The sequence below is a fragment of the Ambystoma mexicanum genome, chromosome 5p, assembly GCF_040938575.1.
Source record: "Ambystoma mexicanum isolate Mex_15411 chromosome 5p, UKY_AmexF1_1, whole genome shotgun sequence".
NCBI lineage: Eukaryota > Metazoa > Chordata > Amphibia > Caudata > Ambystomatidae > Ambystoma > Ambystoma mexicanum.
In genome coordinates, this window is record NC_090930.1 from 527,015,501 (window position 1) to 527,041,505 (window position 26,005).

A 26,005-nucleotide genomic window follows, 5' to 3' on the forward strand; every position below is an offset into this window, starting at 1 on the left:
CAATACAAAAAACGCTATCCTAACCCTAGAATATGGCTAACTCACAGGGCATAGTCTTCGGCTCCCTCAATGTCAAGGGCTTAAATTCCCTGCAAAAGAGATCAATGCTAGCGAGACAGTTCGCACAATCCAAACTAGATGTCCTCTTCATACAGGAAACGAAATACATTAAGGGTGGAGAAAGAAAGATCCTTGGGAGAGACATAGGGGAAGCAATCTGGGCATCTGGCCCGGAGAAGAAGGGGGGTGTGGGTATTCTGCTGCGTAGGTCCCTGGGAATGCAGGTTCTACATATACACAGGGACACGCACGGGAGATACGTTGCGCTTAAGGGGACACTGAGAACACGTACCGTCACACTGTGCGCAGTCTATGCCCCCAACCAGGGGCAATCGAGCTTCACTGACCCCCTGTTCGACTTTATTGAAGAATGGAGGGAGGGTTCACTAATCTGTAGGGGAGACTTCAACGTATTTATAGATTGTGAATGCGATTGGCACTCAGCTCGACCAAATTCCTTACCCCCAAGCACACTTCAGGGCGACAGATTCTCAAGTCAGCTCAGGGAACATCATTTAATAGATACCTGGCGTGCAACTCATCCAGGGGAAAAAGCCTTTACTTTTTATTCTCCACCACACCACTCTTTCTCCAGGATTGATTACCTACTACTGGGGGCGGAAAACGAGGGTGACATCCTAAGTACATCCATCCAAATAGTAGCCTGGTCAGACCATGACCTGTGCGCCCTAGAATTAGACCTGGACCCACTCCCCGCCCTGGACCGCCGGTGGCGATGTAACGACCTGTTATGCAGAGACCCAATTTTCAAGGAGTTCCTTTCAGAAGCCATCACAGAATACTTTGACATCAACGACACTGACGGTATGTCACTGAACACAGTGTGGGAAGCAGGTAAAGCTACATTAAGGGGCATCCTTATATCTGAGGGAGCCGCCAAAAAAAGACTCCGGCTACTCAAGGAGAAAGAACTTAAGGAAGAAATCACTCGACTGGAACGCTCCCTTAGGGAGCTCCCCACTAGCGATAATGATACTGAAATGAGAATTAGGAAAATGAGAGAAGAACTAAAAGATATATGGAAAGGCAAAGCCCTCACCCAGATTAAGTACCTCAAACAGAAGTTCTTTGAAAAGGGAGATAAAGCGCACACCATGCTAGCGAACAGACTCCGTAAACAGAGGGCAGATAGAGCAGTCCACAAAGTAAAAAATGAACAAGGTATCCCACTCACAAATCCCCAAGACATAGTGTCTCGCTTCTCCAATTTTTATGCAGACCTATACGCTGCTGAGACTGATGGTACCTCCCCTGACATCAAAGAATACCTAACCAGTATGTCACGCCCGCCCATCACTGAAGAACACCTAGAAATGCTAAACGCCCCAATCTCTGCAACAGAGGTGCAGGGAGCAATTTCAGCCCTTAAGGCAGGCTCAGCCCCGGGACAGGATGGTTTCACGCCAGCCTTTTACAAAAGAAACTCTGGCACACTCGCGCCATTCCTCGCCAAACTCTTTACTTCCATCTAAGAATCGGGACGAGCTCCCGACTCCTTCACTGAATCTATCATCATCGTAATCCCCAAAGAAGGTAAAGACCCCACAGAGTGTGCATCATACCGGCCAATCTCCCTCATAAATGTAGATACAAAAATTTACTCCAGCATATTGGCCGCCCGCCTCGCCCAGATTCACCCGCAACAAATCCACACTGACCAGGTAGGGTACGTAATAGGCCGGCAGGGGGCAGATAATGTTAGAAAAACCCTAGACCTCATGGCAACACTCCGAGAGGCCGGTGAGGATCCCCTCTTATTATCAGTAGACGCCGAAAAGGCTTTTGATCGAGTAGAATGGTCCTTCTTGAGAGCTGTTCTAGAGTGGGTGGGGTTGGGAGCGGCGTGGACACAAGGAGCGAAAGCACTATACCGCTCTGCCCGGGCCAAAGTATCAATCAATGGAATTTCATCGCGAACCTTCAACCTTACTCGAGGTACGAGACAAGGCTGTCCACTCTCCCCTCTTATTTATGCACTGGTCATTGAACCCTTCGCCCCAAGCCATCAGGTCCAACCCGAGCATCAGAGGAAACCCGCGAGGTGGCAGGGAGTACAAGCTGGCAATGTTTGCCGACGACATCCTTTTATACCGGACCGAACCCTCTACTTCTATCCCCGCTCTCTTCCAAGAGTTGTCGCGATACGGACCCCTTTCAGGCTTCCGGGTCAACCTACAAAAAACTATAGCTGTCCCCTTAAAAGACAACACCGACCTAGCGCTGCGTTTAGAGGCAGATTGGAATTTCAAGGTGCAAACCGACTTAGTCCGCTACCTAGGGGTTAATATAACCGTCTCCCTGTCCGACCTTTTCGAAGCCAACTACACACCACTGTGGGTAGCCATTCAAAATGACATCTCCAGATGGCGCAAACTCTCCATGTCATGGGCGGCGCGCTTTACTGCTATCAAAATGAATGTTCTCCCACGATTTCTATTTTTATTCCAGTCCCTCCCGGTCATTGTTCCCGAATCCTTCTTAGAAGAAGTAAAGCGCACATTATTAAGATTTCTATGGGCTGATAAACGAGCAAGGATCCCATACTCCACACTGATCCAACCTAAGGAGGTGGGTGGCATGAGCTTTCCAGACCTGGGAGAATATTATAGAGCGTCACAACTCCGCATACTCCCGGACCATCTATGGGAAAACCCAGAGAAACAGTGGGTGGCAATAGAGAACGACATCTTCACTCCGGTCACCCTGGGAGAGTGGTTATGGGTCCCGAGATCAGCCATGACACAAAGGATTAAGCAACACCCCATTCTGAAGGTATTATGGTCTCTCTGGCGTCCATCCCGGGCCATGCAGGGTATCACAACGTGGCCCTCACCTTTGAGTTGCATCTGGTCCCCACCTATTCAAAACTCACTGAGAGCAATCCAGCAATCCCAGTCATGGTACGAGGCGGGTCTAAGTCGGGCGGGACAGCTGTGGAAAAATGAAGTGTTTACAACCAGGGAAGAATTGCAGGCTGACTTGCAGGGCACGAATGTCTCCCCTTTGTCCTTCCTCCAGTTGCGAAGTGCCATGCACGACCCTAGCTGGGGTGACTCGTTAAAGCGCCCTTTGACACCATTCGAGCAAATCTTAAGCTCCCCCCAAGCATCAAGAGGTCTCATATCAAAGTTGTATATATCACTAATCACGAGGGGTCATTGTCCACGTCCACCTTCAGAGGTGAAATGGGAAACCGACCTATCCATAGGAACCCAAGGGGAGGTATGGAAAGGAATATATAGAGCGGTATGGTCATCATCGGTCTCCATGCAATACAAAATGCACAACGTGCGGTTACTGATGAGATGTCACTACACACCCCTTCGCCTATCTAAAATGTTCTCCGGGACATCTCCCTACTGCTGGAGGGGTTGCGGTGAGCAATGTGACTACTTTCACCAATGGTGGGGATGTGACAGAGTCCAGGTGTACTGGCGGGAAGTGCTGGGCTGGATTCGAGGAATAGATGGGGTCCTCAGAAACCCAACGCCCACACTAGTTTTGTTTGGAGTAGAGTCGGAGGATGACGAAACATATGAATCACTAATGTACCTACCACACAATCTTCTATTAGCAGCACGAGTGTGCCTAACCATAAAATGGAAATCGATGGTCTTACCCTCAAAGAGAGAATGGTTAATAAAGGCCCACGCAATATACGAGATGGAAAGCCTAACGGCAGCGGTAAATGAATCACGCAGGTTGCCCTTTCTAGAATATTATACGGCATACTGGGAGCCCACAGACTAAGGACACTTGTTCACCATCTTAGCCAACCAAAGGAATTAGGGCAGTGCCCCATGCCACCGGACGATTGCTTACCCCAAGCTCTGTATGGGCTTTTTCCTTTCTTTCAGTGGCAACTTGCAGAGCACACGCAATACTGAAATGCCTATAGTTGTTTTGAATTTTTGTTCTGAGTTGTGTACCAAGCGAACGTGCCGAGTGGAGGGGGGGTGGGGGGATTCTGGGGAGGGGGAGGGAGGGGAATTAGATACACAAGACTAGAGTTCATCATTGCTTTACACTTCTCCCTTCTCTGTTTCTTATATAAATGTTACACGAAAATAATACAAGGGAACATTGTTGATGCAACCATTATTGCAATTGTCTTGTAGTTGAAAATGCAAATAAAAACATATTTTAAAAAAAAATATATATATCTTCCTGTTATGATCAGCCTGACTGCTCTGCCACTCTACAAAGGTTCCATGAGCAGTACAAACTGACACTAAGAGTTGAGGGATCTACAAACCATTGGCATAGTGAAGTCCTACCTCCAGAGGTCTCTAGGAAAACTCCTCTAACAATAATCATTTGGTACAACATTGCTACTTGTGCCGTTTTTCCCAGGCTTCAAGACATGCACCATGGCAGTACATTTTTCCTATCACTTAATACTAGCCTTTACCCAGTTCCTTTGTGTAATTTGAGCAGGCAGTAGAACAAGGAGAGAACGGGTTTTGTCCAGTATCACATAGCTGGCAGGTAGTAATTTTGGGACGCTATGATAAGAACTCTGATCTCCTAGTTCCACCTTAAAATTAACTCCATAGCCGTTACTCCACTACTGAATTCAAATGTTCCTCCTTATCAGATAAACGTAATATCCATATCATTTATGCAGATGTTCCGTACATGGTTGGTACTGGACAGTCTCGATTCTATAAATGACAGTGAGGTGACTATTATGCTTGCTTTATTTTTTCTTTCACTCATAGCAGCAAAACATGTAAACCGCAAATTGAACTATATTTGTAATGAAACCTAGGAACATTTTGCAGTCATCAGTACCACTTTTTCCGTTGAAGTAGACTTAACATATTTCCCAACAACAATCAGTCAAAATAATTTGCATTTCTCGTATATTGTAGGTATCTCCTGAGGTGGCATTGTTCTAGGTACAGGCAAAATGACAAATAGTAGGGTGAGCAATATTTCTGGAGCCCTTGACATGTCTATTGAGTTGTTACATTGGTACTGATAAAGATTTAACTAGATTTGTAGGGATAGCTCTGATAAATAGGGTAATAGACTGTCTACTGATAGTTAGTTCTATGCTCCAATTTTCCATGGTCTAATGATGTGAAGGATGAATATTGGCCATTACTCCCAATGTTGACGCAGTCAAGAGATATCTGGAGCCCCTTGAGAACGTATTTGCACAACTGGACCTCTCAAACAGAGGAAGCTTTTGATAGAGTAATGACTATTTGTTTATATTACATCTGTGTCATTTTTGTATTGTTGCATACCTGTAATTGCGATGGGTGATTCATAATGAGCAGCTTTACATTATGGATTTGGATATTTGCATCTTGTTGCCAATAACGTTTCAAGATAATACATTTATGAATTGTGGTCTGTGATAAATAAATACATTAAAAAAAAATATTTGGATTAAACTCTTCCCAGGTGGGATCGAAAATTGAGTAGTAACAATTTACCACTGATAAACTATATAGCAACAAAGTAAACAACAATTCCAGTGAATTGACTTGCCCCAGAAATGGTCTACCATTACCACACAACTGAGGAATTTACATTCAAACAGTGTTAATATACACCTAATTGTGTTTAATAGAAGTCTTTTCTGGACTTGCCACGTTTGAAAAATCTGTGTACTTTTGAAAGACTGGTGGCCAGTTTTCTGCTAATGTATACCTTGCTTGCTACTAAATGAATCTACTCACTCGATTAATTTGAAAACATTACATCCCCAGACCAATCAGCAGCTTTCATATATCCTTCAGTCTAGCTCCCAGAGTAAAGGATTTAAAGGCCATCACTTCTATTGTGAAATAAACACAGAAACAATCAATGCCTTGTCTTGTAACCCATCTCACCATCGGGCTAGAGTGCTCAATCAGAATGAAATTTAGGATTTGGAACTTACCCCTCACCTTATATTCACTCATTACAATGACTGGCAAAATGACAGACACTCATCACAATCTCAATGAACTCCAGTCACTTGAGGGCACTGATCTTGGGATGATCCGAAAGGCTGAAAATGAAGCTGAATGTGTACTATCTTTGTATGGCTCACGATATGAAAATGGATCCTCTCTGGAGAAAAATCTATTTGTACTACTTTGTCTAGAGCTATAATATCTAAGACTTTTTTTTCAAAAGATGGACATTCAATCAGTTTAAAGATTTCCACTAAGACACACAAAGGAGATAAAAGTAACATTACTATAGAGACCATTATCGTACTCTGATATCCCAATGGAGAAATCAAAAGGTAAAGGGGCAGATATACCATGGAAAGGACACACAATCCGATCAAGACAGACCCTGCATTCTAAGATTCCCCTTGAATCCCTGCACTCTTTACTATGAGCCCCCCACTCCCCTGTTTTCAATACCAGCAGTATTGATAGGATTTACAAAGGTATCACAAATAATCTGCTCTGACAGAAACCAATGCTCATAGCCTGCAACTTGATTTACTAAATCCACCCATTCATGATACAGTTCAGAAGGAGTATTATCCAGTGTCTTACGAGGGTTTGCCTTACATTCACCGAAGCCAATGCCCTCCACTTTGTCTGTTGATTAAACAATGATCTGTCATCTGTTTCATTTAACCACAGTAAAGTCTTAACAAGGGATTTCCCTGAGGAAATAACTAAAGTTGACCATCAAAGCCCAAAATGTAGAGCAAATGTCATCACTGGGGGATAAAGCCAAATCATGTAAACAAAAGATCCTTTACTTTCACTTCCCCTCCATGATTTTGATAAAGTAGTATCTCTAATCTTTTTTAATATTTGGGGATACCATTATGCCCTATGCGTAAACCTGTACGAAATTAAGCGTGTTAGCATCTCTAAGGCTCAAAGACTAGGTTCCCAATGTGAATGTATGATTACACCGTAGCTAATTTAGTTGACTGTGTAAATATTTTTCCCTAAAGTGTTTTGCAAAGGTAACTGTTTCAAAAGTGTACCCTGAATCCTTGGAGGACCTTTGACTGTGATTCTGATGGTAGGCAGCGTGTGTAATGGATCCCTATGTGATCTGCCTGCTTCATGCAGGTGCATTCCATATGGATCTCCAGCATTTGCGTCTGCATGAAAATCAATGCTGGCGCAAATGCTGGAGCATTTGTATGGCAGAGAGGAAGCGATGCAGCGGAAACACACGTTATGCTCCCCCCCCCCCTCTACTCCATACAAATGATTGAAAATGAGCTTTGGCATGAATAGAAGGCATTAAAGCCTTACTCAAGGCTTTTACACCTTCAATTCACGTTACGGCTCAGTGGAACGTGAGCTCCTATGTATTTTTAGCACTGTGTATTAATTGCCAAGTACTTAATTGGCCTGCTAGAAACCTATATGTGTAGCATAATAAATGTATATACTTTTCAGTATATTGGTGTAGTGTATTTGGAGGTATGTGCGTGGGCTACTTGTAACTTTGTGTCAGCCTGTTACACCTACCTGAGGGTTAAGCCTGTCCTTCTGTCCACATTGCGTACGTCACAGATGGCTTCAATAACTCAGATTCTAAGGGATCCTTCAAGGGTTTTTATTTAAATAACGGCCAACATTTCTCTGAGCAGGTGGCGGGAGAGGTGTATTCTAATGTTCTTCCCTCTCTCATCCTCCAGTGGTATCCCGACACCCTAGCCCATGAGTCCCTAATTCCCAGATTTCCAGGCTAGCGATCAGTAACACATACTATCTAGAATTAGCTTCTGATGAGGGCCCAGAAGAAATCAGCCTTATGTATATAATTGCCTCCTGGAATTTCCTAGGTTTACGGTGGCCTAATAGTCCACAGAGTTGTCAATAGGACTTAATGGTTTTTAAAAGGGGGCCAATGTCAGACATTCTGTCGTAGTCACTCACTTACATTCTCCCTCACTCTTTTCTCCCTGATTTCATGACTCGCTCTGTTCTACTCTCTACCCTTCCTCTTCCTGTCTCACTCAGCCATCTTCCCACTTTCTTCATATTCTCTCATCCCTCTCCTCTTTTCTTTCTTCTCTCCTCTCCCCTTTGTACTCTTCTCTCTCCTCTCCAGTATACTCTCCTCTCCCCTCTGTCACCACTATTTCACTCCCTTCCTCGCCTTAATTTTCCTCAGTCAATTCCTATAATCGCTTCAAATCCCCATTCCCCCCTCCACTCTTTCACAGCTGTTCTTTCTCAATCAGGTACCACTCTTTCTCACAACCAGCATCTCACCTGTCTCCATTCCACCGTCCTTCCTGAGCCTGGCCTCTTGGACCGCCTCCACGGTACCTGACCTAGCCCGAACACCCCTCACTCGGTTTGGCTTTTGTTGGGCTTTTATTCCTCTGACTTCCCTTTCTCTTCCTTTCCTCCCCCCTTCCATTGGTTATCCAGCTCCTGGGATCTCTCCTTACAATATGATGCTTCTTGTCCACCCTTCCACCCCCGTGGGTTGGGCCACAGCACATGGAAGTGTTAAAATGTCCCTTTAGTCCAGCCCCCTTTGCACGCATCACGGTAGAATCACACTCTCCGGTGCAGGGTTCAGTTGTCTGACTGCAATCTCTGAGGTACGGTTGTTAGGAAAGTTTTTCTGAAGCCAACTAAGGGCTTAGCTAAACCATTTAACTGAGACCGTACAAGACTCAACTGTTAGTGTAAGGCTGTACCACCAGAGTATATGGTAGCGTAGACAGAGCAGCCAGGCTTATCTTAGGAGGGAGAGCAGGCTGTAGGACGGTACAAAGAGCTTGTAAGTATACCAAAGGTTCAATAATAACAGTGAAAATCAGAAGAATTATAAAAAAAAAATAAGGTTTATTATAAGTACAAGCTAGGACAAGATAAGTCTTGGGATAAGTACTTTGACATAGAGTCATAACCACATTATAAAAACACAACACAATGCTTGAAGGTACACAGACCAAAGCATACACCTTGTTTAGAATACTAACAGTATGTCTAGGCAAGTCAGACCTTATGAAACATTTTTAGTATAGGACACATCTGTTCATGGGGAGTAAAACTATGAGTTACTTTCTGCTTACTTTCAGTAATACAAGGGTAGTAGACTCTAGCAGTTGTGCAGTGATACTCAGTTAAGGAATCACTTATGAAACAAACCGGAAAGTATACTTTTCTGAATAGTGGAACACCAACTCAAGGAACAGTAGAAACATATTACCACATTCAGGATAACACACAGTTATACTAGGTGAGAAAGACCTTTTGGTGCAATCTATAATTGCAGTTGCTTTTCAGATCATTGGAACACAGACTAAGGTAAGCAAGACCTGTGCACTAATTTAGGATTGCACCAGGCCGACCAAGGTCAGCTAAACACCTTTTAAGAATGGCACGCAGCTATTCTAGGCAGGTAAAACCTAATGTTGTAATATACTATTACAGTTGTTTTTCAGGTTAGTGGAAACAGACTGAGGTAGGCAATACCTCTTAACTTATTTTAGGATGGCACACAGCTATTCAAGGTAAGTAAAACGGTATACTTTTTAAAGGATCTACCAGGAACTTAAAGGTAGGTATGAACCTAGGCCTGTTTTAGAAACTGTATAAAACAAACCAGGGAAAGCAAAGCCCAGTTGGTGAACTTGCACACTAATGCTCTGAAATAAATAGTTAAGTGAAGCCAGCAGCGTTACATTTGGGAGGAGGCACATATGTGAGTAAAATAACCTCACATATACTTTTCAGAATGGCACAACACACATTCAAGGTAAGTAAGAACCTTTGTAACTATTCTCTCTGAGTTAGTTACCAACTAACTCATTTACAAGTAAGTAAACTTTTAAACACCTGTTCTCTTTTCTAGGCAACAGGCCCAATCCGTAGAAAGTCTTTGCCTCTTCTCGGAGCATGAGTGTTCAGTGGCAGAAGGGGGGTCACTTGATCTCTAGTGTTCAACAGGCAGTTCAGGATAGGCACAGGAGTAGCAAAAGTCAGAGTTCCTATGGAGGACTGTTCAAACAGGTAAGTATCTCACTTTAGAGCTAGTGGAGGGTCCAGGGATCTCACAGAAGATACCCTGGAAGGATTCCAGCATTGGGCCTGGGTGAACTGGACGAGTGGCCTCATAATCACAGAAAACTCCCTCAAAGCTACACAGGAATCACAAAGGCTTAAGGTAAGTAAATAGAGCAGCCAACACTGTACCTTAGCACGGAAGAAGAGTTTGCAGCAAGAAGACTTCAGGATCTGCAGCCAAACACCTGGTTGATGAATTTCTTTATCATGAAGACTGAAGACCGGACACTGGAAGGGATTTTGCAGCAAGGATCAACGGGGAAGCCTCCAGGCAAGACTTTCTTCGTGGCTGGATGAGGCTCTGTGGTTTTGGTGCCCTTTTCAGGAGCCAGAATAAGAATATATTGCTGGTCGGATTACTGTCACTTGCAAGGTCCACCACTCTGATTTGGGTACATTTTAGACTTCAATCCCATCTCTGGAGATCCAGCAGGATGCTACCAAAGTTTCAGCTCGATTTGGAATTCGGAAGACCGTGCACCGCACAATGGACTTAGTTGCCAGGGTATTCGAGTTTTGCAGCCCCTCATGGTCGCATCACAACGTGGGATGGCTCAAAATACAGGTCTTCTTGAGTCTAATGGATCTCACCAGGCTCTGGACTGGGGGGGTCATCATTTTCGGAGTCCGTAGGTCATTTGGAAGGAAGCGTAACAGCAGGCTTCAGTTACACAGCAGGCTCTCTGGTTGCTGGAAATCTGCTCAGCTGCGTTTCCTTGATCTTCCTCTCAGATTTAGGTCCAGTGGTCGACTACCTCTTCAGCTTCCAGGGTCAGACTTTTATTCAGGTACCCAGCCAATCAAACAGACATGCAACATTCAAACTGGGTGTTGGCAGTCCGTTCAAATGCATCACCATATCTATGTAGGAACAATTACCTTTTAACTACAATTATAATTGCCCAATTCACATTATATGCATGCGTGTAGACATAGTACTAATGGGAATCAGTGGCGCGCAAGCACTTTTCATTAGCGCGCATGCGCATTTCATGAGCACTAACTCAACCCACGGAGCATGCGCATAGTAACGACATAGACCGCTATTCGCATGCGCAAACATGATACACTACACACTGTGCAAGCAGTTGAACGTTCAGTATATAAGACGCTGCGATCGGCCCTCGCGTCTTTCTATTGCCGAAATAAACTGCGACAGGGATTTAACCCGCATATACCGTGAGTCTTTCACTAATTCAGATTATAAAGTTACTCGACTATAGAGATGTCAAGATGGGTTAACACCACACTGATTGCACATCCTTCTATATTTTTATAAAAAATGACAGGCTACCTAAAGTTAAGAGATAATAATGTGCATGGATACTACTGCATTGAGATCGCCTCTACTAACTAACAACCTGGACACCATAATCTTCAATTGGTGAGCATATATATATTCGAGTGTTATCAATTTGAGATTGCAATCATTACTCATACTATGACCGACTATAGTATATATTCATCTCTCTATTCAGACAACTATCAGGTGAAACAATCACATTGAATAAATCACAACAGAAAGCAATTCAGTCAGATTCTCGTTTTGGAATTTAATCCACAATGATAAAGTAGTAAAGGTGAGATGCCATTTCTCAATATAGAGAGACTAATTTTAACTCCCATTAAATTACCAATAATATAACTGTTCAAGTATCTAGTATACATTCAATAACATTGCAATGGAGAGGCCATAATTACAGTTATGCCTCTTTGTCTCACTCACTTTAGCGGGCTGCTACACTTGTAACTTACCAGTATTTAAGATCTAGGATAGCACACATTGGTGTCACTGGGAGGTGCTGCCTGCACATGTACAATGCATGTCACGTCTAAAATATTATTTATATCAAACATTCATTTCATAGTAAATGTCTCAATAATTTTAATCCCTTCTGTTCTCTCTTGCTCCGCTCTGCAACATTATTCATTGATCCACCTCATTTGGTATGTGAACTTTACATTTTATATTCAAATTTATTGATCAATGAAACATGCAATGATGAATATTGTTCATATCAATCACTACAATCTATGTGGACTTTGCAAACTTCTTGAAATCTTTACTTTATACTTGTATCATTAACAATGTTTAAATAACAACTTGGGACATATGAAAATCATTTGCTTTACCTATTTCAGCCTTGAGAATGACGCTGTTTTGTCGAAACACGTGTCGGCTGATTCAGTGTGCAATTAAACTTTATCAATATATGAACTGTTCTTGAGTCTTATCTATAAGTCCTCAAGTATGTTTCACAATATTGAAGATCTGTATTAATAACAGGGAGGAGCACGTTTTGCTGATCATCAATTATGAACATGTTCTATTTTACTGTGTATGGGTAGGCATTCACAGATCTTGACCCTAGCAACGCAGCGCAAACTCCACCACTACTAGAAACCCAGAGGCGTGTAGAGCGCGCACACAGGTCCTTAGCTTACCCTTTAACATTATGTACAGGATTGCCAAACTATTGCATAGGGGGAGCACGAAGGTGTTACGCTCACCTGGTATCCACGGGGATGCCACCCAGCCCTGGTTGGATGATTTGCACTCTCAAACCCTCTCCCGGTCCCTTGGTAAGGCCTCTGATTAAAGATGGGTCTGCAATATAAGAGAGCTGGATTCAATACCAGATTGTCTGTTTTCCCACCTCCCTTGGCCTCAACTCCTTCCTCCCCCTTGGGCCTTCTCCTCACCTTAATATTGTAAAAGGTGGATTCTCCGTCCTGCTCCTCGTGGCAGGGGCGCGTAGATGTGGGGGGCGAGCAGCGACCAAGTTACTTCACCGGTGCAAGCCCCCCTTTGGGAATCCAGGCCTGCTGCGACTCCGAGGGTTTGCTGCTTTACAGTCTTTATATGCAGTTCTTATGTTCCTCTTAGTTCGAATAATAATGTCTTGCTTCTTTCCTTTTAGGTATGGAAACGTATTTTGGTGTTGTCATGTAGTTTGAAGATGAGCATGGGACGGTAGGCGAAAGCGCGGTGTGCGCGATGCTGTCCGGAGAGTAATGCATGATGCGCGGTGCTGTTTCGCCTTTTATATTGCTAACATGTCTTTTCTCTCCTTGCAGGTTGCGATGTTCCTCGCCGAGCACCAAATGTTCCAGCAATGATACTGACCAGGTGATGGCAACCCAGGTAAGAATTGTGTGGCGTTCTTTATTCGGGAGGAAACGTGAGTAAACGCTTACTAATGCTGTCTTTCTTTCACCTCTTTCCAGGTTATGGTATTCCAGGATGCATGCGGTGCCGGATGATGGCGTTTGTACCTTCAGGTGAGTGGAACTGAAGTCAGCGATGGATTGAAGACAGCATACTGTTTTAGGTAAGTTTCGTAGTGTACTTTCTCACTTTGCAGGTCCTTGGTTTCAGGTAAGCTGGCATCAAAGAACTGGAAACGGTGAGTGTTACGCTGCCCACAGCAGAATAACGCAAAGCATGTTCTGCTGTGTGGGTGTGGTTTAAATAGTCTCAGGTAAAGTAGTCCAGGTAAAATAGTCCCAGGCCTGCAACACCCAAAGTAGTCCAGGTAAAGTAGTCCCAGGCCTGCCACACCCAAAAGACTAGACCACATAGCTCAGTTCCTTGTAACGGAGCTATGTGTGTCCCTCCTTGTTGGCTGAACCCCCCCCCCCCCCGACTCCCCAAGTTAAATAGTCCCAAGTAAATAGTCCCATTCTAATGTTGGTCTTCATGATGGTTATGAGCCTGGTGCCAAAGGTGCCAGGACTGACTCCAAGAGAGTCTTGGATGAGGTTTTAAAGCCTTTGACCGGGCCCTAACTGGAAGGCTAACTTGCCAGTGAGGGCCAGGGGCAAGGGTCATGACAGAAGGCTTGTTTCTTGATGACCAGAAAGGTCCATTACATGGAGGGTTAAATTGAGAGCTGGTGGTTTATGGGCTTGCAGGGAAATAAGTAGAATGTATGCCAAAGGCTATGACTTCAGATGGCACTTGCAAATAGGATTACATGCAAGAATGCAGAAAAAATGGTATAGGATGCCTGGAGCATCTGGTAGGATAATGATTTTTATTACTGCTTCAAAGGCATGCTTATTTATTTCTCTCTCCCCCCGTGGAACTGTTTAGCCCCTCCCTGTCGTTGTCGTGCAATAAACTTGCTTTCCTTGTAAACATGTATTTGTTTCTTCACGAAAGCTGTTCTTTCGGATTGGAATTTTTAGTCCCTTCTTTTCACCTCTACCCCTGGGGAGGGTATTGCGGAGCAGTGTCACCTGCCTAGCCTCACGGGGAGGGCTCCCCCTTGGGAAGATGGGACAAATTCCCTCGATTCGTCACACCTTCTAAATATTTTTATATTCCTGAGTGGGGTCAACAAAAATGCTGTGCACAAGTTTAGGAAAAAACATGTCTTTTTTTTTAACACAACAGTTCTCCCTGTAGGTATGACTTGAAGGAAAACTAACAGAAAGGTAGCACTAGTCCCAATGACATTCTCTCCACCCCAGCAAATGTTGCTGGGTTTCTGCTTACAGCTGTAAAGACTAAGGGCCTCATCATGAGTTGGTTTTAGCCATAAAATTCGACAGTAACGGTATGACTGCCATATTTAAGGGCTGGCCAAATCACAACTCAGGCGTAAAATGGCATTTTTACCTCCAGCCTTTTGCTGCAGCCAGAAAATTGCCCTTTGGGGCCATTTTTTGGGGCCGTTTTCAGCCGTTTTTGGCACTATTACCATTGGCAGTAATAACGATCCCTAATGAGGATTTACCGCCCCTGCAACCTGTGATCTGGCAGAAATTGCACCGGACAGGGTTGCAGTAGCGCTATTAGCATTGGGCATATCGCTGCGATATTACCGCCGGGATACCTCTCAACTCGTGATGAGGCCATTAGACAGTTTCTCTTCAAGTGAAGTTCCGGAGTGATTCTGTCATCCTCTGATGACCTCCCTACCATCTCATGTTGAAGCAGTTCCTGCATCCTGTGATGACCTCCAAAGTGTATTGCTTTCCTCACATTTCCAAATAACTGGTTTAAGGGCTGCATGTAGCCTTCCTCTTACGTAAGATGGTCTTCTCCAGGGTAAACACTTGTAAACACTGTCCTTCCAGTACCTTTCACCAACCTCCTCCAAATGGCTTAACACAACCTCCATTTGACAGCTTTCCTCCCCTCTCGATTCCAACCTCCTCCCAACTCGTTTGTAGCTCTCCAACCTCCTCTAAACTCCTGCCACCAGCTGTCACTCGAAACCACCCACACTGCTTGTCTGGGGCTTTGAGCTTATTTAGCCCTATGGACCCTCCTTTGAGACTGGGCTCCCTTTGCGGATATGTACCCGTGTCTGGGACTGAGTGAGGGTCTATGACAGGCTGTCTCAGGTTGAAGCGCCAGTGTGAGTTAGGGGATAGACCAACTTGTATAAAAGCTTGTCTGAGTTTTCAATATTGTGTGTTTCCTTTGTCACTGCCCTGCCTCCTGCATAGTGTTTATGTGCTGTCTCTAGGTTTGGTGTGTTTTTCTCATTTCTGTGTGCTTTGCTGAGCAGAAGAGTTGATTAAAAGCTTGTTCCTTGCGTTTTCCCTGCTGTAAATAATCTTTTTGGGATTATTCTGAAATCAGTGCCATGTCAAATTGCACTGAGGGCTTGTGTGGCAAGTACTGCGTAAGGCTGCAGTGTCTATGCTGATGAGGCGGACTTTTTGGGTCGGCACTGTAGGAAAATTAAATGTTTATCTGATGCCAACGTGGAGCACCAGTAAAACATAGTATTTCTAATGAGGGAGTGAACGTGCAGAGCTAGCATTGTGGGGAAATATAATGGGTCCTGATGTCTGAAAATCTATTTAGTAACCATGAAGAAGGGATATTTTTAGTTGGCTACAAAATTTCCTTCACACCATCTTTTCGTATTTCTTAATGGGACAGTGGTTACAAATTCACCTGAGGCTGGAACTGTCTTCCTTAAAGCAAAGTGGTCTTTAAAGGGTTCTGTGTCTGTCCCTTGCTCTGAGAAGGGGGACTAAGTGGGGGTGGCAAGAGGGTGCTGCCAATGCCTACTCCAGGCCCATCATGCAGTAGGTGAGGGAGGCACACAGTGCAATGTCCCAAGAGTCGAGCATGAGACTTTGTCACGTAGCCCCCCCTCTTCTTGCTGACTGTTAGGAGGATCTGCCACATGGTATCTGCTGAAATAATCCACATATGCCTGAAACCAGTTTCCTTGTGGATAACAGAAAAATGGACGGTTGAAGGGTCAAGAATCGCTGCATATCGCGGGGGGCAGGGCATTAGTGTTCTTCGACCTGAACAATCAAGTGAACAAGGCTTCATGCAGAGCCTCTATCTCCGTTCTGACGGTGAGACACTCATATATTCGATAGTGGTATGGTGTCTCTCATAGGGCTGCAGCTTCTGGCTTATAAAAAGGTTGTGATCTTCTATACTGTTCTGTACATGAGAAAGTACATCTGTTTGCAGGATATGAAGATTAAGGTTGGGACATATATTAATAGTGGAAGATGACAAAGGGAGCATGTCAACATCCTTAAGGCCATCTCCATATTTTCAGACCACCGGATACACTTGATTTTGGACCCTTTTAGCTGGTCTGTCGGAGTCCAGCAATAGTCGAAATGTTTTGGAGTTTAAGCATCAATATTACCATACCAATCCAAGGAACTGCCACAGTTCCATCTTTGTCTTTGGTGTTAGGATGTTCTACATTGTTCCACTAATTTCCCCTGTGGTTCACCTGTGCCACTTCTGACTTGCGGGGGCATTCAAGACCATTCTCCTGGATTTGCTGGTGAACACCTAGCCAAAGGAAATAGCTAAGAACGTGATCTTGGGTTTTTGTTACCTATTGGCGGATGATTCACCAGATTCAAGAACATTTTCTGAGAAGGGGGGCACCAACAACTGGTACCTAGTCTACCTATCTCCCCTCACAATGTTCTTCACCAAGTACAAGAGGTCTCTGCATTACTCAAAGTATGACCAACTCATTTGCTTCACTTCATTGATGGATATGGTGACATCAAACACAGAAAATAAAGAGATGGCCCTCTTCTGCACTGTGAAAAACTCAGATGCTAGTGGGGTTTCCTCCATCACCCCAGAGTTGGGAACCTGCTCCCCTAACACTTCTAGTTGGCCTTCCTGAGGGCCCAGGTCCTGATCTAGTCTGTTGGTTCCAGGGTGCCTCTGGGGTATGTAGGAAGACTCAAAAGCCATTTCACTCCTCCTTCTACCCCACTGACTATCTCCGGTTCGTGGGATGATACATTTTACATATCATCTTGGCAATGAGATCTCCATCCTGGATTACCTCGCAGGGCTGTGGTTAAACAGGAGTACTCTTGCCGTGCCCTGTACTTGACTGCTAGGCCAGTGTTTGGCGAGATCCTTCCATAGGTACCTTCTAGTAATGCCACCTTCAGGTCAGTGGAGACCCTGTTGCAGGAATGTCTTCCTGATCCACACTATATAGATCCAACCCTACTGACTCAGCAATGGTCTTTTTCTTGATTTGCACTGATATAGGTGCTCAGAATTCCCAGACTCTAGGAACTTGAGATCATGTGTAGACTTCCAAAACGGCGGTTATAGACCCCAATTCTGACACCATCTCTCAAATACTTGAGTGGGGTCCATGAAAAGGCTGTACACAAGATTAGGAGAATTAAGCATGTTTTATTAAAAAACTACAGTTCTCTCTCTTGGTATGATTAAAGGAAAAGTATGGGACGGGTATTACCAGTCTCAATGGTATCCTCGCAACTCCAGCAGACATTGCACCTGAAGAAAAGGCAAATTTAAAAAGCAAACTGAACGTTGACTTAATTCCTGTATGGAGGTTATATATTAGACCATTCTGTGTATATCCGTCAGTGTTTTGCTTTTTATTTCATCTCACTACAGTGGAAGATATTTGAAAGGGGCTTTTTTTAATAATATACTATCAAATAATTATTACAGTTGAGCTATGAATATACTAAGGCATACCATACTTTCCATTGTAATTTCAATGGACAATTTGTCAAGCTTTTAAGAACTGCACGCATCAGTCAGTTAGACAGTCGGGCTTGGAGCCAGTATAAGATGCCGTACTGATATCTGAATCAGTCGGTTAGAGAAGTGTTGGTGCTTTCTCTTTGCTAGATAGGCACCACCAGAATTGCATTAGCAGAATTCCTTCTTAGACAATGTCCTAGAATTGATATGAAAGCTTGTGAAGGAGGAAACAAAACTGGCATACTAAATGTTTAGCCGTTTCTTGGCATACTTTTATTAAACAGTCTACGATGTTATAGATTTGTGCCAATTAAATTAGATTTGCATGACGTCCAGGAACTGTCTGTTTCACATGAGTTTGAGGCCATGCACTCAATGAAGCTGAACTGCATTAATCTTTCTCCATCTTCTGCGAGGGACTCGTCATTGCAGATGCCATTGTCAGCTCTATTTCCGCTCGCTGGGTTGCGAGTGATGACATCTCCAAGTAATTATTGTTTTGGTTTATCGTCCAATCCTACTACTTTCAGGGACTACTCAACATTTTCTTGGAAACATACAGGTAGCTACAGTAGTGGAGCTTGTAGCTATGCTTTTACCATTGGACAGTGAAAAATACTTAGATACATATGGAAATTAAATGTAAGTGGCTTCATGTAGAAAAATATGCATATTAGCTTTAGTGTAACTTTAGGTTAGTAACTTTGTTAGCTTGATTATAATTTAATTGTATTTTTAAAATATACAACTTCCCACGTACATATTAAAAAATTATGGCATGTTATGGCAGAAATCCATGTGATCCACAATTTTCTTTTGACATCTCTTGAGGTCGGGCATCAGTCCAAGAACATTCGGTTAATGTTTCTGGTCATTTCAGAGTTGTATTGGACATCTTGTTGATACCTTTGCCCTTAACAAACTGCCTTGTTCCGATCAAAATGAATGAAAAATACACATTCCAATTACAGAACATTTAGTACCCAATATGATGAGTAAATTCACAATGCATAATTGTCATATTTATCAAGGGGTAGACTTGCCTTTAACTAGCACCTGTCAGTTGATGAGAATATTAGGCAAATTGCAACACCTGCCAAGAATGGAAGTACTGGGGACACCACTCTCTTGAATTTAGGAAGTAAGTCAATTGGGAGACATTCCTTCAATATTGGTCTTCCTCAGCAGTGTACCCGGGCCTTTGAGTGTCAAGCTCTTTATTATAAGTATTGTCGTATATTACATTGATGTGGTAAATGCCATTTCGCTCAATGTCTTTCTCACATCTCTCTGCATTTCTCATAACCTGAATTCAGTCTTCCGATTGAAGCTATGGGTGCTACAGTAGGCCAGTTCAACCGAGAGCTGTGTTGGTGGAAAGATAACATTAGCATATTAGAGTCTTACTTTAATAACAACTCTATACATGAATCCAGATCTATTCTGCTTAGAACGACTACCTTTTGTTTACTGGCCCAATGCCCAATACTGTTTTGGTTTATTCAGTGTAACCTGGGAATTTACTCTTGTTTTGTTTATTCTTTAGGAGAAGAAAGGGGTCTTAACAGGAAGCATGGGGATTGGCAAGATTCTGGTAAGAACCATTTTTACTTTCAGTTGAATGTGTTTGATGCCTTTCCCTTTTATGTGCACTTTGTTCCGAAGATGTTAAAACATGCAAAATGGCAGTTCCTTCTGAACCCAATACTAATATAATATTCAGTTGCATTGACAAACACTACTTTCCTAAAACAAATTTGAGAACTATGCTTGTGATTTATTATTTGACTTGTCTGATTTTATTTTAATCGCAAAGTAGGTCTGTCAGATGTAAATGGGTAGAATTCAACTAAATGTATTCAGACAACCCCACAAATTGCAGACTGCACTGGCGGTTTTTTCAACTGCATCCTTCAAGGGAAAACAATATACATAGCAGCAAGCAGCAGGACCAACCTGCCGCCCAAGGAAGGGGTAGGTTGTGTCGGATTATAAATGTCCAGTAGTATATGGGAGCAGCAGGCGCTCAGAAAAGTTCACTGGCCAGGGAATGACCAGAAGTGGCTATAAGTCATGGTTCTTCCAGCCTGGCACTTGAAACGCATGCATCCATTGATCTGTGCCGCTGATACAGACTGTTGATGGAGCTATGAATTTGAAGGTCAGGTGGTCGTCCCAGCTAGCAGCAAGCAGGAGGTCCGGCAGCTGGTGATCAGCCACTTTTACTCCCAAAAATACGCAAATACTCCCAAAAAATTAAAATAGAGAGTACACATACTCCCAACAAAACTACAGGAAAGAGACAAGTAGGGCCTTCTGCCCCTGCTTTAAACCCACTGTCATTCGTTGTTATCCCACTTGGCTCTGTGGGCAAAGTGGAAAAGAAGAGGCATAGGATTTAAGCCCCTCTTCCAAGATGGGATTAGATAGAGACTCTGAAGATAACCAACTTAGCAGTCTAGTGTATCCCAAAATCTACACCATCTTTTTCACACGGGCAAGGAACTCCCGACACAGCTTAAATAGCTTCCACACAGCCAACACGGCGCGTTGCTTCTCCCTTCACCCCAACGCTCCAGTAAGTATTCCTCTATCCATAGCTAGCCTATTATTCTCTTTTATATCACTCTCTCCCATCCCATCTCACTCCCTGCTCTCTCCTCCTATTCTGCTTCTCGGTTTCTTTTCCGGATCTTCGCAGGATTTCGGATGTCCTCCAGACTCCAGGCGCATCACGTTCACCAAGGCTCTGTGACCCGCTTACTCTATTTGCGCAACACGTTCCTCACTCCGCGACTCTTCAGTGACTTTGCAGCATTTCAGATAAGCTCTGTGCACGCTCTGCCCTACCGAGCATTAGTGCAGTGGCTCTCTGAAAGTCTTGTGAGCCTGAGGTCACTATTTCTAACTAACGGGAATGGACGCATTATAATGCCGTTCTCTACCTCCCTATGCTTAGTGTTACATCCACAATGCTTACAGCAGGAATTCTCGCGCATGCCTTCATTAATTCAGCTCTTTTGAATGGCAGCTTTTTTGTTCTCGAGCATTAGTATTCCTCGTTATGTCAAACGTTCTCATCCTAAGTCTGTACATTTTCTCTTCCTGAGATTCAGCTTATTCTTTATATTCTGTATGGAACCTTCCCTTATTTCCAGATTTCTTCACTGTATTTGTTAGTAGGCAACTATCCCTTACCAGCTTCTAACATAATTACCTTCTCAGCATTTCTCCATGAATGAACTACTACCATAAGGACCTGTGGACAGCCAAAGAAACATTTTCCCGAAGCTGCACAAGGATCATCACTTGTTTTTTCTCCCCCAAAAGGGGTTCCCAGGACTCCCCACTGGGCCCTGTTTTCACCTGTCAGGAACCGGCGTGGAGTGTGAAAGGCTCCCCACATTCTCTATTTCCTGAAATACTGCACCCAGGTGAGAGTGCATTATTATTTCTGTGACACATCATCTTGTGGTCATAACACCCACACAGCTCCATGTATGTATTTGGACTAGTAGTACAAATAGTGACACAGGAAGAACGTGCTATTATTACTGCCTGGTCCATAGAGCCCTAGGTGCAAAAAAAATTATTCTAAAACATTTCTGTTTTCCAGTTAAAACACTTTTACTTGCTTAACAAATACTCCTCTTGGGAATTGGGCTTACTTTTCTACTCTCCAAAAAATCATTTTACTCCCAACTTAAAAAAAAAGGGACTAAAATACTCAAAATGTGCATCTGTAGCACTGAGCGCAGACGACAGGAGGGCAGAGCTACAATAGCACAATTGACATTCTATGTGACCACTGTTTTTAGGCTAGTGTGTTGCAAAGAGGTTTTCCAGTTGGGGAGAACACATCAGAGCAATGGAGGCATGAAGAACAGTTGTGAAGTACAAGGATGGTGCATGCAAATCTGCTCTTAAAACTGCCCTAGCGACAACTAGATGCAGCTGTGTGCCATGATAATGCAGTCCCGCAGCACAGAGAGAAATGCTACAGATTGCGCAGTGTTGAAGTGGTAGTTTGTGAGCAATGGTGACCATGTCTGTGATGATACATGGCTTTGAGATGTGAACATCGTGTGCCACCTATTGAGCACTATTTGGTTTATGAAGTGTAGCAAATCATCTGATCAGGATGCATGCAGCTCAAGCCTTGCGTGGTATAAGAGCAACTATGCCATGGAACAGTTACAGAGAACTGGTGTCGCTGATGATGCAAGCTATGATTGTCAATTTTGATTGATGTGCGATCCTTAGGTTATTTCAGGCCTGCTGTGTTTTGAGTATGGGAGAACTTGTCCAATTTCAAGTTTAGCTTAAAGCAACTGTCATGAAAGGCTGGCAGCGTGGGTTGGGAGTGACCCATGGAGCAGCTCAAGAGGTCTCATGTTTAGTAGTCTGTAGATAGGGTTATTGGTTTATAATAATGAAATATGCCAAAATGCGGAATGCTATCTTGGTACAGGTTATTACTCATACGTCCTGTCCTCTTTCCTCCATACTGCATGGGCGTCCCTTCCAAGGGACGGGAGACGGAACCTTTTTCACCAGAAAAAACCTTTGAATGGATTGTGTCCTCCCACGTATTCATCATCTTATGATATTCGTGTCCCAGCTCTGCTGCTTCGGAAACATTTTTTACCAGAGGGCACTGTGTTCGAGGCCGCGGAGTTGTAGTCCCTCGAGAGCTGCCGTCGAGCGTCAACTTCATCCGCTGTGTAAAGGGCTCGAGCAGCGCCCGTTACTTCATTCCGTGAAGCGTGGATATCCGGCCGCCGGGGTGCTTGGCACAGACGATTCGACCACGAGACGATCCAGGAAGGCGAAAAGAGGGCGAACTGGTTAACCCCACCAGTTCAAAGGAAGAAGACTCTCCAGGAAGAAGATCTTCTCTGTCGTTGGGAAGTGGTGAGTCGGTTCAGCAGGGCTCCACCGGTGGTTTCGTCTTTGCAGGTCGGCTCAGCTTCTCCCTCTTCGGATTCTTTAGGTCCTGTGGCGACTCCTGAAGTTCCAGTCCCCAAAGCCCTGCTTTTATGCAGAAAACCCCCATTCATCAGTCCTAGCTGTCATTCAAACATGCTAAGTGGTGCGACTTGAGTTGCAGAGGCAACTCAGTCCAGGGTGCCTATTCCCTCCTCACACACATCCTGTAGACCTAGACAGAGTGGCACCACTTTTGGAGGCTTCTGTGCAGAAGCCCGCCAAAAGTGGAACAAAGGGCTCGACTTGGGTTGGAGTTACAGAGGCGAACAACAACGCCATTTTAAAACCGAGTCCTGGCAAAAAGACCCAACCGGGGAATAAATATTAAATAAATAACCCGGCGGTATCTTTAACATTGCACTAAAAAAGTGGTGCATTTAAAATGAATGGGAAAATCCCATAGGAAATATTCTGGTGGAATATTTCGCGTGGTAACCACTGCCACCAGCCAGAAACTCGACGAGGGGGGGGGGCTGCACAGTGCCCCCTCGAAAAACAGACCCTGGGGCAATCTAATTACCCCTACCAGTACTTCCACATTATGATGGTTTGTACTAGTTCTGTTCACAATTTAAGACTAGTAAAGTCAATGGTGACTTTACATGCCCTGGGAGACAGTAGTCAGTCCCAGGGTTATGGAGTCTATGTTTGGGGGTCACTATGACACCCCTGTGTTACTGCACTGAGGGTGCTGTGTAACACACTTGCCAAAAACACATGAAACCCTATGGAGTAAAAGACCTCATAGCCCATAAGACACATTACAAAGTCAAAGGACATTCTCAAATCATGCCTAAGAGTGGGAGAATAAGAGTCTCACTCTTAGCAGGAGAAAAAAATAAACCTAAAAAATCCAGCAAAGCTGCTGGGGGACTCACTAGGTTTGGGAAATTAGCCTATACAGAGAATTCTCCCTAACAACTACAAACTATAACAAACAGAGCTGGAGAGGGACAGAACCTGGAGGATTCCAGTCGTTAAGTTTAAAATCAGAAAATTGTCAAGGGCCAAGTCAGAAATGGTGGAATTATATTAGAAAAACCTTTTCTTCCCAGCGAAAGAGAACCATATGGAATTGAAATTTGACATACCGAACCTGCAGAGAGGTGGTGAACCTTGTTTGGAGACAGTGACGATCTTTTAAAACCTATTGAGAAGAGTTCTGGGTTATTGGGCCAGGCAGAAGCCAAAGACAGAGGCTAGTGCTCTGGCCTCTTTTCTTTTGTTATTTTTACTTAGGTGGTAGTGCCAGTTGGCTGAAATGGATTTGGACCAAGGACTATTTCTTTTGGACTTGGATGAGCACCCTATATCTCAGTTTGTTAGGTAGGGAACTCCCCTCATAGCAGTAGGATTAGGTAGGCATTTTCTTTTCATTTTAATAAATATCCTTAACCTGGCACATCTTAGTTGGCGTCGTCCTATTGATTCAACACATTCCTACGGCTATTGTCATTAAAGAGAGGCCGGGTTAGAGGCAGCACTGCAATCGGAAAGGCGATTATTGAGCAGGGGGGACTGGTAGTAATTGACACGCCAAAATGGGTTGACTGCGTGTCATTGATGCGCCTCATCGTTTCCAAAGGGCCACCAAAATTGGCTTCAGAATAGCACTCTGCACCCATTTGTATGGATCATCACTATCAATAAACTGTGGTGAGAAAGTAAGGTAGTGGAGGCAGATGTTAGCAGGGAGAAAATCAGTTCCACCCAAACCTTAAAGCATTTGAGTATGAAAGCAAAATCAAGTGTTTCTGGAGAAGTGTCAGGAAAATGTACAAAGGATTGTGCACCATTTCTTGTTCAGGGGACATGACAGGATGTCCCAAGCAAAACAAGAGGTGATGGCTGGAAGGTTTAGAATCAATCTTAACCTCTGGCATTGCTCTGTGCATTTCTCCAGACCATTGTTTTTCACCTGCCAAGCTATTACAAAAGGGAAAAGATTATATGGAAATCTGGCTTGGTCCCATCCCAAAGGGGGCAGTCGAGCCCGAACCGCTTGGTCACCTCCCTTCTGCACGAGACCACAAACATCCAGAGACATGAATCGGCCTCTTTGGGCCTCATCAGTGAGCAGTAGCTTGGGGCTCTAGGCCCAGCAGGCACGGAACCTACGTCTGGGCATAATCGTCCCACTCAGCGTGACTAAGCAAAACAAGAGGTAATGGCTGGAAGGTTTAGACTTAATCTTAACCTCTGGCATTGCTCTGGGCAACCCTCCCAATGCTTTACAAATTCTCTCCCCAAACCATAGTTCCCCCAAGTCTCCGGCTTTCCTTTCTTTACCCCTAAATATCTGTGCTGCCATCCTGCAGTGGGATTGTTTCTGGGAGTTAAACTCCTAATTTCCTGTAGCAGTGGTCACTTACAAGGCAGAGCAAATCGTCATACCTCAGGTTTTCAGGATCCTCCGTTGCTGTCAGGCCAGAGCTCACTCCATGCCCTGTTCCCTGTAGCGCTTCAGAGGTGGGCTAGGGGTTCAACGAGGTGAGGATAGCCACAGGGACCCTGTTGTTGCGAAGGCCATCCGCCGGGAAACCACAAGGAAGGAGCAGCCTCTCATTATTCTTTCGATACATATTGGATGCACTACAGTCCACTAGGACGTGCCACTTCAGGGATGGACTGCCATCTGTGAGCCCTAGTTCCGCCCTCCAAACATGGAGGTACAGGAAAAGTTTCTGTCTTCGACGAAGCCTACTTGGGTGACTCCAAATACACAAGCTCTTCCTTTTGCAGGTTGATCAGCTGTTGATCTGCGCAGAAGGGGAATTATCACCACAATTATCAACAGCTCATGGCAGTGTCTCTAAGACTCGGAGAATAGTTCCAAGGCGAGTCATTTCCGTTGAGGCAAGCGAATGCCCTGCAACAGGATTTACAGCAGAGCTTAAAATCTCATATGAGGGCATTGAGGTGTTTGACACAGGGT

General features: G+C 44.1%; 1 protein-coding gene across 3 annotated transcripts in view; it reads left to right on the forward strand.

The window, feature by feature from the left end:
* ZNF711 (zinc finger protein 711) overlaps positions 1-26,005 on the forward strand; it is a 1,172,956-nt gene that overhangs the window by 750,722 nt on the left and 396,229 nt on the right. For all 3 annotated transcript variants that reach the window (XM_069612930.1, XM_069612928.1, XM_069612929.1), the window contains exon 9: positions 19,628-19,675. In XM_069612930.1, coding sequence (XP_069469031.1) covers positions 19,628-19,675 — 48 coding nt within the window. The remainder of the gene's footprint in view (positions 1-19,627; positions 19,676-26,005) is intronic.